General features: G+C 42.1%; 1 protein-coding gene across 2 annotated transcripts in view; it reads right to left on the reverse strand.

The window, feature by feature from the left end:
• Positions 1–12,011, reverse strand: part of LOC126251353 (phosphoacetylglucosamine mutase) — a 103,827-nt gene that overhangs the window by 10,182 nt on the left and 81,634 nt on the right. For both annotated transcript variants that reach the window (XM_049951723.1, XM_049951724.1), the window contains one exon: positions 10,215–10,327. In XM_049951723.1, the coding sequence (XP_049807680.1) occupies positions 10,215–10,327 (113 nt within the window). The remainder of the gene's footprint in view (positions 1–10,214; positions 10,328–12,011) is intronic.

Below are 12,011 nucleotides of genomic sequence, written 5' to 3' on the forward strand. Positions count from 1 at the left end.
GGTACCCAACTGTTATTATGACCTTTCCATTTGAGACTAAAATATGCTCAACAATGGATCCTAAAGGGGGGTGAGGTGGAGTTGAGAGAAGTAAGATAAAATGGGATGTATACCATAATGTATCAATGAATATATTCAATTTTTGAGAATATTTCGTAAATGGATAGATAAAAAATCTACTCATCAAGTGGCACTAGGAGAACACACATATAAAGGTAAGGAAATTTGCAAGCTTTCAGAGGCAGTGGCCCGTTCTTCTGGAAAAAAGGTTGAAGGAGAAGGATTTGTGAAGTTTAGGAAATGGGAAGAGTTCAGAAAAGTTGCCCAGAACCCCAGATCAGGTGCAACTTATCGGACTGGATCAGAAGCAAAGACTGATTGTTTGTAACTGCATCAGACGGGATTTGAAAACCTGAGAGCTTATAAGTAGAAAATAGAACAATATGCAATATAGAGATCACTGGAAAAAAAATAGTCCACAAATTAATAAGAGTGGAGAGCTAAGTGCATTGTATGTGGTAGAGGGGGGGATAGACAGGTCAGAAAATAAAACATGTAGAAAACTAAAAGAGAGTAAGTAAAGGAATAGTTACAGAGAAGAAACGCTGAGACCAAACAAGTTAACATGAATTAAGGCCAGGCCATGTGGGTGGTGACAATCAAGGGCATAATGTAATGCCAGTTCCCACTTGCGGAGTGCTGAGAAAAACTGGTGTCTAGGGGAAGAATCCACATGATACCTGTGTTAAAAGAGGCACCAAAGTCTTAACTGTCATGCTGTAGAGCATGCTCTGCAACAAGTCTTACAGTGGGGACAGTCACAGAGGTAGGAGCCACAGGGTACGAAAATGGGTGTAGAAGGAACATAGGGTCTGAGTTGTGGTTAACAAAATTACAGACACAATGGATATCATTTCAGGTCAGGATTTTAGGAAGTCATTGCCTTGTCGAAATAGCTAATTAATACATTTAAGACCAGAACAATATTTATTGACAAGGGTTGTACTCCAAACTAGTTTTTTCTGGAGGAATCAAAAGAGTACCAGGATTGAACATGGTGGCCTTGCATATGCAGACACTTTACAGCACTGCATTATCATTCTCACCTCATCCTTCACTGCACATAATTACCTCAACAGCCTAGTTCAATAGGAGATATCCCAGGTCATCATGCCCAATCCTGGTACTGATGATCCTCTTTAAAAAAAGGTACTTCATCAAAGCTATGACTTTCTAAAAACATGCACTGAAATGAGGTCCATTCCATCCAACACTTTGCCCACTCCTAGAATAACTTTTTGTTGCACTCCCAATCTGCAAAATATCCTTGTCAGACCCTAGGCTCCTTCGGTCAAGTAAATGGTAAAACATACACTACCAAAGGGGGAGCCAACTGTGAAATGGCACGTGCAATGTATCACCTGCTACGTAAACACTGTTTCGTCGCTTTTTACACTGGCATGACTACCACCAAGTTACCAGTTAGGATGAATGTGTTTAGACAGAGGGTATATACTAGCAACAGACAGTATCCTGTGGCACAGCATACTCTACAACATGACAGTCATGACAAAGGCGCCTGTTGCACAACACTTGTCACAGGGATTCTTCTCCTCGATACCAGTTTCTCAGAATTCTGCAGGTGGGAACTGGCATGTGCTGGCATATATCCTTCCCCACCCACCTGGCCTTAATTTATGTTAACCTGTCTGGTCTCAGCATTTCTTCTCAGCGACTTCCTTTATTTGCTCCTTTTAGTTTTCTATGTATTTTATTTTCTGAGCTGTCTTATGTCCCCTGCACCACCTATACCACATACAATGTACTTAGTTTTTATTAACTTGTGCACAATATTTTTTTTCGGTAATCTCTAAATTGCATAATACCCTATTTTCCACCTTTAAGTTCTCAGTTTTCAAATCTCGTCTGATGCAGTCCCTAACAACCAGTATTTCCTTCTCAGCCAGTCTAGTAAGTATTACCTGACCTGTAGTTCTGGACAACTTTTCTGAACTTGCCTCATTTCCTACATCTCACAAGTCCTTTTCCTTCACCCCTCTTCCTTCTCCTTCAATCCTTCTGCCAGAAGAAGGAGCCACAGTCTCTGAAAGCTTGCAAATGTTTACATCTTTGTAGGTGTATTGTCCTACTGCCACTTTTTGAGTAGATCTTTTATCCATTCAATTACATTATATTTACGATAATTGGTTATTTTTGTTGATATATTAGCCCATGCAATCATCATTCCTTCTTATGTAAGCCCCCTGTCAGTCTTTGTTGTGTAGATAAATAATCTGAACTATATTTTTATCATGAATTTACATTTTAAAAAATGACACTGTATATTTTAAAAATGTAATTTATTGTAAAACTGTAATTTTAAAAATGTTACCTAATTCTGGTGAAAGTAATTTCATGAGATTGGAATGAAGAAAGAATTTGTATTGTGGCACATGTAGTTTGAGAGTCATGTGAGTACAAATCTACTGTCGAGTACAGCAATGGATTGGATTGTTTTGTTTTAGGGCACAAAAACAACTGGGGTCATAAGCGTCCAAGTCAAAACTATAGAACACGAAGACAGAGAGGAGTTAAAAAACGACTACATGTCAGTCTCAATCGATGTAAGAGAACACAGCTAAAAACAGGGATGTGGAGAAACGTCTACAAAATACGCCATAGAGAAATGGAGGTCCAGAACTAAAAAGTAAATGGCCTTCACCATATTGCTACGACAGATAAAAAGTAAAACGTGGTTGACAGCCCACATTGTTCGTTAAAACGGTCGATAAATCCGACAGCAAACCCAAGTGGGAACGCAAACGATTAAAAAATGGGCATTCCCTCAGGAAATGGCGGGCAGTTAAAACCTGGGCACAATGTGCACAAAGTGGTGGGGGAGCACCACTTAACAAATGGCGATGGCTAAAAAGGCAGTGTCCAATACGCAACCTAGTTAAAATGAACTCCTCCCATCAGGAGGGCCAAGTGGAGGTCGTCCAAGCCGCTGGGAGTGGCTTAATAATCTGGAGCTTATTCCCATGAAGGGAGGACCAATGGCAATGCCAAAGTCACACCCCCTCCTGACAGATGGCACCACAGAGATCATTGGAGGGAATATAGGAACTAGTGGGATGAGGTATGAGGACTGCAGTCTTGGCAGCACTGTAAGCACCCTCGTTTTCTGGCAGCAAGAGTGAGCAAAAGACAGTTTTCCTGGACCTCTTGCACTAAGGGATGGGTGGTGTACAGTGCACAGAGACTTTGAAGGGCACTTTGAAAAGCCTATGTTGACAGATGTACTCTGTGGCCTGATATAGGGCGAAGAGCTTTGCTGTAAATACTGAGCAGTGTGCCGGAAGCCAACACCGAAAAACATTGGTGCCAATGACGAAGGCGCATCTGACACCATGGTCAATTCAAGAGCCATCAGTGTACACAAAGGTATTATCACAAAGTTCCATGCGAAGGTCGTGAAATTGGAGAGGATAGAGCGAGGCTGGAGTACTGTCCTTATGAAGTGAATGAAGGCCAAGGTGAACACAGGCCGCTGCAAGAAACCGAGGTGGTAAAGGGTTCACACCACCAGGAAAGTAGCAGGTAGTGTGAAGTTAAGCCACCAGAGCAAGAGCCAAAAGCAGACCCCAGGAAGTAACAGAGAAGAGGGACGCGCCCCATACTGGCGATCAAAGGAGTCACTGAAGAAGGAGGTATAGGATGGGTGGACATGCTTGGCAGACAAACGGCATGCATACCTGCTGAGGAGAAAGTCACATCGGTAGGACTGATAGTTCAGTAGCTTCAACATACAGACTCTCAACTGGGCTAGCGTAAAAAGCGCCATGGCCAAACAAATGTCACAATGGTGGATAGTGTTGAGATGGCATAAGAGGGACAGATTATGCAGACACATATAAAAAGCACCCATAGTCTAGTTTTGAGTGAACAAGGGACTGGTACAAACAGAGGAGGGTGGTTCGACTTGCACCGTAGGAAGTACCATTGAGGACACGTAGGACATCAAGGAGCCGTGTACAGTGGGCTGCCAGGTAAGACATATGGGAGGACCAAGAGTGTTTCCTATCGAGCATGAGCTCCAAGAATTTCATAGTTTCAATGAATGGAAGGGCGACAGACCCAAGATGTAAAGATGTTAGGAGAAAACAACTGTGCTGCCAAAAATCATACAAATGGTTTTGTCAGTGAAAAAATGAAAGCAATTGTCGATGTTCCGTGAGTAAAGATAATTGAGACATTGCTGAAGATGCCTGTCAATGATAGAGGTCCATGGAGAACTGCAATAGATGCCAAAATCGTCAACAAAAAGGGAGCTGGAGATGCCCAGCAGGAGACAGACCATTACAGGGTTAATGGTGATAGCTAAGAGGATGACACTCTGAACAGAACCCGGAGGCACAGCATTTTCCTGGATAAAGGTGTCCGTCGGGGCAGAACTCACATGCACCTTGAAAACTCAAGTCTTTTAAAAATTCTTTAAGGAAACTGGGCAGGCAGCCATGGAAGCCCCACGTGTAAAGAGTATAGAGGATATCAGTTCTCCAGCAGGTGTTGTAGGCCTTCTACAAATCGAAAAACGTGGCCACAGTCTGAGATTTCTGCAGAAAACCATTCGTGACATGGGTGGACAAAGTGACAAGATGCTCAACTGCAGATGGCACACTCGAAATCCACACTGTGCAGTGATTAGAAAATTGCAAGACTCGAGCCATCATACCAGCCATCAATGAATCATACGTTCCATAACCTTGCAAACACAGCTGGTGAAAGAGATGGGACAGTAGCTAGAAGGAAGGTGTTTGTCCTTACCGGGCTTGAGTATGGGTATGACAGTGGCTTCACGCCAGCATTTGGGAAACATGCCCTCTGCCCAGAGGTGGTTGTACGTATTAAGCAGAAAGTACTTACCAACAAGAGAAAGGTACTGCAATATCTCAGTGTGAACAGCATCTGGCTCTGGGACGGAGGATCGAGATGAACTGAGAGCATGATCTAGATCCGTCATTGTAAAGGAAGCATTGTAGCACACACATCTCTGAGAAGAGGAGGGTTTGCCTGAGCCTCCTCTGCTCGTTTCCAATGGAGGAAGGCAGGGTAATAGTGGGAAGAGCTCAAAATTTCCACAAAATGGTGGCCCAAGGTGTTGGAGATAGTAATAGTGTCCATGATGACATCGTCTGCTACTGTCAAGCCAGAAATGGAACTTGGTTCCAGCGAGCCATCGGAGGTTGGCCCACACGTCAGAGGAGGGGTAGACTGTTAAAAGAACTAGTTAATGAAAATCCAGCTAGCTTTTTTGCTATCACGAAGTACGCGACAACACTGTGCATACATCTGTTTATAATGAATACAGTTTGCCATCGTAGGATGACAGTTCGAAATGTGAAAAGCACATCTCCACACAAATTACATCACGGCATGCCTCAGCCCAACAAGGGACTGGGACACAGCATGGTAAAGAGGAAGTGCGAGGAATGGAACATTCTGCAGCAGTAAGGATAACATTTGTTAAGATATTGCACCTGGTCATCACAACTGGGGAAATATTGTTATTCAAGGGTCGTCAGGGACGAATAAAGCCACCAGTCAGCTTTAGTAAGCTGCCATTTGGGTGTGCACGCAGGTGGGATAGGAGTCAGCAAACAGATAGCACATGGGAAATGATAGCTAGAGTATGTGTCAAAAAGAACGGGCTACTCAAGACAATGGGCAAGCTGAGCAGTGCAGAAGGATGGGTACAAATGGGAATAAGTGTATGAGGAGTCAGAAAGGAATGTAGGTGCTCCTGTGTTAAGGCAGAAGAGGTTAAGTTGATTAAGGTCGGCCAAGAGGGCACCTCTGTGACAGGTTCTGGAAGAACCCCAAAGAAGATGGTGCACACTGAAGTCACTGAGCAGCACAAATGGTTGAGGATCTGCCCCTTAAGCTGGAGAAAGTCTGCCCTGGTGACATCGAATGACGGAGGGATATAAACGGTACAAAACAAAAACTTCAGGTAAGGAAGGAAAATGTGAACTGCAACAGCTTGAAGACTGGTAGTCAGGGAGATGTGTTGACTATGAACGTTATCCTGTATGAGCAGCATGGCTCCCCGATGAGATGGTATGCTGACCTCACTGGGAAGGTCTAAATGGACAAGGAAGAAATGTGAAAGCTCAAAGCAGTTGTGAGGACACAATTTTGTTTCCTGAAGTCAGAGTCCAAGGGGACACTGCAATTCTAAAAGCAGCCGTAAATCCTCTTTGTTGGATCGAAGGCCATGAACGTTCCACTGGAAGAGGGTCATGATGAAGAAAAAATGAAGGTGTGTCACCTCGGTGACTGCCGAGTGTCAGCCTGCGAAGACTCGCTGCTACAGTGCACAAAGGCAGAAAGATCCTGCTCCATGAGGTCCAAGAAGCATCAGCTTTCTTGTGATGTCGGTCAGCAGAGTTCAATACAGAAAAATGATTGGTGGTGCGCATCGGTGACACAGAGGCCAGTTGGGTGAAGGTATTGCATGGCGACATTGTCAAAGAGGTTCTTCGACTTGGCGAAGGAGAAGACTGTTTGCCTTTGTTGGACTTCTTCAAGCCTTTCTGGTTAGCCCTTTGTTGGACTTCTTCAAGCCTTTCTGGTTAGCAGAGGAAGACTCAAGTGTTCGTTGGCTCGAGGGATGTAGGAAGTCTTCACAGGAATACTACTCCTGTCCTTTGTGGCCTGCAGGTTGTGTAGCTGGTGACTTCACCCCTCGAGGCAAGAGTTTGATGGCTTGTTGCACAGCTAGACAAGGCAACAGCGAGGCTATCTTGACACTGGGTAATTTCACAACCTCAGAGCTGAATTTGAGGTCGCATGTCTGCATGGCCACGTCCTTCATGGAGTGAGATGTAGCAAGAACAGTACTATAAGTGCCAGACAGTAGAACACAGAGTTTGCGACTAGCCGATAACTTGCGAGTGACCAGGTAAGGAACCTTTTCTTTTACCTGGATCTCCTGGACAGCCTGCTTATCAAGATACAGGGGACAATCTCGAGAGGAGGCACCATGGCCACTGCTGTAGTTGATACAGCGGGGAGAAGGAGGTGGACAATCGCCCTCGTGCACATCCTTACCACAGGTTACACATTTGGCCAGGTATCGAAAAGACATTCAAGTGTGGTTTAAACAATTACACTCGTAGCAGCACATCGAGGTCAGAATGTATGGTCGCTCTGTAATAATTTCATGGCCTGCTTTGATCTTGGACGGGAGCAACACTTTACCAAAGGTGAGGAAAAGAGTGCGGGTTGGACACTAAGGAGGAATCCAGCTTTTTCATCACCCAATGGATGGCAATGACACCCTGATCAGAGAGGTATGATTTGGTTTCAGCCTCAGTCAGTCCATTGAGCAGCCTAGTGTAAATAACACCATGGGAAGAATTCAGAGTTCTATGGGCCTCGACACAAACAGGATAGCCATGGAGTAGCGAAGCAGCAAGCAGTTGTTGTGCTTGAGAATCAGAAGTGGTCTCCAAAAGCAACGAGCCATTCTGTAAACAAGAGCAGGATTTCATAGGAGCGGCAATTGCATCAACACCTTTCTGATAATAAACGGATTTACCGTTGCAAAGGATTGACCATCTTCAGTATGTGAAACCACAAGGAACCATAGTGCAGATGGAAGCGTCTTTGAATCACTAGCCTCATTCCATTTATGTTTCATAGACATAGACATTGTTTGTGAAGATGATTGGCTCATTGCGAGAAAATCCCCCATGATAGCCAGTGTCTCCGACAGCACGCTCCTTCCAACTGGCGGCCCCCTTCACAAGGGGGCGCACCCGACTTAGGTGACTGTTCACACCTCAGGTCACACCTCCTGAACACCTGACAAAGGAACCAGTTGGCAATATGGGAAGGTGGCAGCTCAGGCAATCAACCCTCCCTTGGCCTGGCCTGTACCAGGGGGTACGTGCAAACCCTACCTGTTGACCCGGAGCTGGGAATTATACGTTACCCAGTCACTTGTTACATGTCAGACTTGTGGGCTGGCCTTCACGAATGCACAGGGAGGAATAAGAAAAAGAGGAACCTCAAACATCGAAGCAGAGGAAGGATAGAAGAAGGTAAAAAAAGAAAGGAAATAGGAATGAGAAACAGTGGTGAGATCGTTCTTATGTTAGCAATGGACAGTGTGGAACATTCCCAATAACACCCCAGACATGTTCCCAAAGGGAGGGGAAAAAGAATAGCAAGAGGATATACATGAAGCATGAAAGGAAAATTAATGTTTGAAGATGGCCTTGTAAGCCGAAAACTGGTTAACAATAAAAGTAATATTGTAGAACAAAAGCAAACTGGTGCTTTTCATTTATTAACTGTATATAGACTTAACTGTGCAAATATCATACTGGCTCAGTCACTAATGTAGTGTTAAGTGAACGAATGCACTAAGACATCAGCACAACAGGATGTATGTTTTATATTTGTGGTATTTTATGTTTTACATGGTGATGTTCCTTACAATCTTTCATTATGAAATGACAGATCACTAATGTGACTTGCAATTTATAAGGATGATTAAGTTCAGTTAATGTGTTACAAGGTACATTGTAATGCTTCAGTAGTGTATACAGTGTTTAAATGAGATCATTTACAAGGTCTGTTCAAAAAATTCTGGAACATTTGTAATTTTGCACCCATGGTGTGTGAAGCGAAATGTGGTTGGCATCCCTGCAAATACCTGTGTTTAAACTGTCGGAAGGTTCATTGTTGTAAGTCTGTTAGTTATTGATGAAGGTTTCTCGGGACTCCAGCCGGGTGATAGCGTTGATATTTCACAACATTTTGGGAAGTGTCATACTACACATCTTCTGGCAATGTGTCAAAATTTGCAGAGAGCGGGCTATTTATATGCCCGGTCACCCCACTCCACTAGACCTCGGGTGGCTGCAGTGGCCAAATCCTGACACAGTATCTTGGAATGCATCGTGTTGCCGTCAAGTTCATCCCATGGCTCATGGGTGAAGACCAGAAAGACCTCCACCTCACAGTCTGTGAAGATCTTTTGGATCACACTAACGAGTACGATTTGTTCCTTAACAGCAGTCTAACTAGTGATGAGACATGGGTCTACGGTTATGATGTTGAGACCAAGGCTCAATCTTCACAATGAGCAGGAAAGGTTCTCCACAACCAAAATAAACTCGTCAGGTAAGGTCAAATGTCAAAGCTATGCTGATAGTTTTCTTTGACTTTGAAGGATTGTTTCATCATGAATCCATGTACCACAGGGACAAACCGTTAATTGATGGTACTATCAGAATGTGTTGCGATACCTACGACAAAATGTGAGAAAGAAACAGCCTGAAATGTTGTGAGATGGCTCTTGCATCATGATAATGCACCTGCATGTTCATCCCTGTTGGTACGTGACTACTGCACAAAAAATGAAATCTGTTTGCTGCCTCATCCTCTGTAGTCTCCAGAACTTGCCTCTGTGAACTTTTTTTTTTTTTTTTTTCTGAAGTAGAAAACCCAATTGAAAGGATGAAGATCTGCAATGATAGACGAGATAAAAGAAAATTCGCAGACGGCGCTTCGCACAATCCAGCATGAGGCACAATCTGCATCTGGAAGTGGAAATCGCATTGGGAGTGATGTATCAATTGTGCAGGAGGGTTTCTGGAATGCAACTATGCACAGTAAGTAAAGGATAACCGTAGAAAAATTTTGCGGACAAAGTTCCAGAATTTTGTGAACAGACCTTGTATGTATTAACCACCTTAACTTTGAATGTTTGTTTATTAAACTTTAAGATTTGTAACTCAGAGATACATACTAGCGAGCCAATCTGTCTCTCTGTGAAATCAACAAATTTCGGAATCAAATCTTCCTTTTCTTATAAACATCAAACTTACACATTCCAAAAGTTTACATTAATTGATATGAATTTCAAGTAACTCTGAAGTGAAAGGCCTGTTAGTCTTATCAGAACACCATATACAACTGCTGCTGTGACTTGTATAATGAGGTTTATGGTGAGACAAGAGTTGAAAGTCATTTTAATTATGGCATGTGTCAATTTGCTTTCTTCCAAAAACTTGAAACACTGTTATTGGGTTTTCTTTTTGTTCCTTAATTCTAAAGAACAGAATAATTAAAGTATTTCACAAAGTTATTTGTTTTACAGAATTACAGCGCACTTTAGCCAAACACAATAAACAAATTACCAGAGTCTGTGATATGTATTTTGTTGAATTTCCATTAGCATAAGCAGTCTGCACAAGTCCTAATCGCAAGTTTAAACCACTTTCTCGAACGAGATCCATTAAGTAACCAGCCACTAGAAAGAAACCAAAGAGCTTAAATTAGTAGTTCTTTAAATATAATATTCAAAGAACATCTGATATAAATTATTCAATACAATAACAACAAAGTGTCAAAAGAAAGTTATTCTGTTTTTGTGCCTAGAAAACAAAAAAATCAGAGGAATGTAATCAGCACATGCACCAATCATTCAAAATTATTTCCTGTAAAAGAAAACATGATCTGCAGGCATCACAGACATTATGAATAATCTTTCTTAATAGCCCATAAAGCTGCTCTATGTTCATTTTTTTCTGTCATGACTAACAACAGGACACAAAATTTTCTAATTCAAGGCAATAGCAATGACAAAATTGGAATGTGCCATTTCTATGTAAGAAATTCTCAACCACATCAAAGACTGACTCTTTCACTAGTAAAACACCTCCATTACATACATTAAAATTTTGTATTACTACATTACGTCAGACAATGACTTTACTATTACAGTTATGTTTCCCATGTTGTCTTTTCTACAATACTGCAATATAAACATGTGAAAAAATACACATTGTAAAGCAAGCATCTTGTAAATGGCAGGGAACCCTGGATAAGACTACGACACTGATCCCATAGAGCTTATACTGTAAGAAAACAATAATGTTCCACTACGATCCCCATATCACAGCTAGAGAGCACTAGAAATAATAGAAACAAAAATCAATTCTCGCCAAGCAGTGTATCGGAATTAGTTTCTGGTTTGTACACTGTCTGGAGGATGCTTTTATATAGCTGTGTACGTCAAGTGGGTGGTAGTGGTAGTGGTGGTGGTGCCAAGACATAATACGATGGATATAATGGAGGCAGGTCTTGTCCTGTGAAAAGATATGTTAATGTTCTGTTGAATGAAAGTGGTTCACCCATAAATTGACATACAATAGTAATTTGGAAAGTAGCGTCTGTTTCCGTACTGCACAGGAATAGTGTATAGTGTGCATTAATAAGTTGTCTGGGTCACTACATAACAGCAGTCACAGGGAAGATCACTGTCCCTTTGTGACAAATCCTGTTGCTGTGAAGTATGCACTGTGATTCAATTGCAGTGGAAGGCAGGATGAGGGGAGACAACAGAGAGAGAGAAAAAACATTCACCAAGTTCTGAGAGACAGAGCTAGGCAGCCACAGTGCTATTTTCCCCAGCACGAAGTGAAATGTAGTAATGTGAATGGAGATTATGTAGGGCATCCATCATCCATAGAATGACACTGTTTACGAATGCCAGTGGTCACTAGTTTGAGCATGTGATGTAAACGATATGTTTTCTATGTAGTGGTTATATCACAATAAAAGTGACTACAAAAGGACACTGATCAACTAGCACAAAAAATGCACAAAAAACGTTAAGAAAATATGTGAACAACAATCCCAAAATTACTAGTGAGTTCTGATTATGTTTGATGAACAGTTTTCTATGGAGTAGTAAGTGACAGACAAATTTCATGTTCATTAAATGTCCATATTTCTTTCTGAAGGTCATAAGTTCCACAGAATCATTTTAGTTCTCATGTTCCAGCTATGATAAACAGATAAAGGTGGTTGTTTTCTAAATAACATTGCTATAGTTTATGAAACATTGCTTCCGTACGTGTACATCCACTTAAACAAAAGTCAGTGAAATGAGCTCTTTATCAGTTCACCGCAGTAATCTGTGAAATGCTACC

The sequence above is a fragment of the Schistocerca nitens genome, chromosome 4, assembly GCF_023898315.1.
Source record: "Schistocerca nitens isolate TAMUIC-IGC-003100 chromosome 4, iqSchNite1.1, whole genome shotgun sequence".
Lineage (NCBI taxonomy): Eukaryota > Metazoa > Arthropoda > Insecta > Orthoptera > Acrididae > Schistocerca > Schistocerca nitens.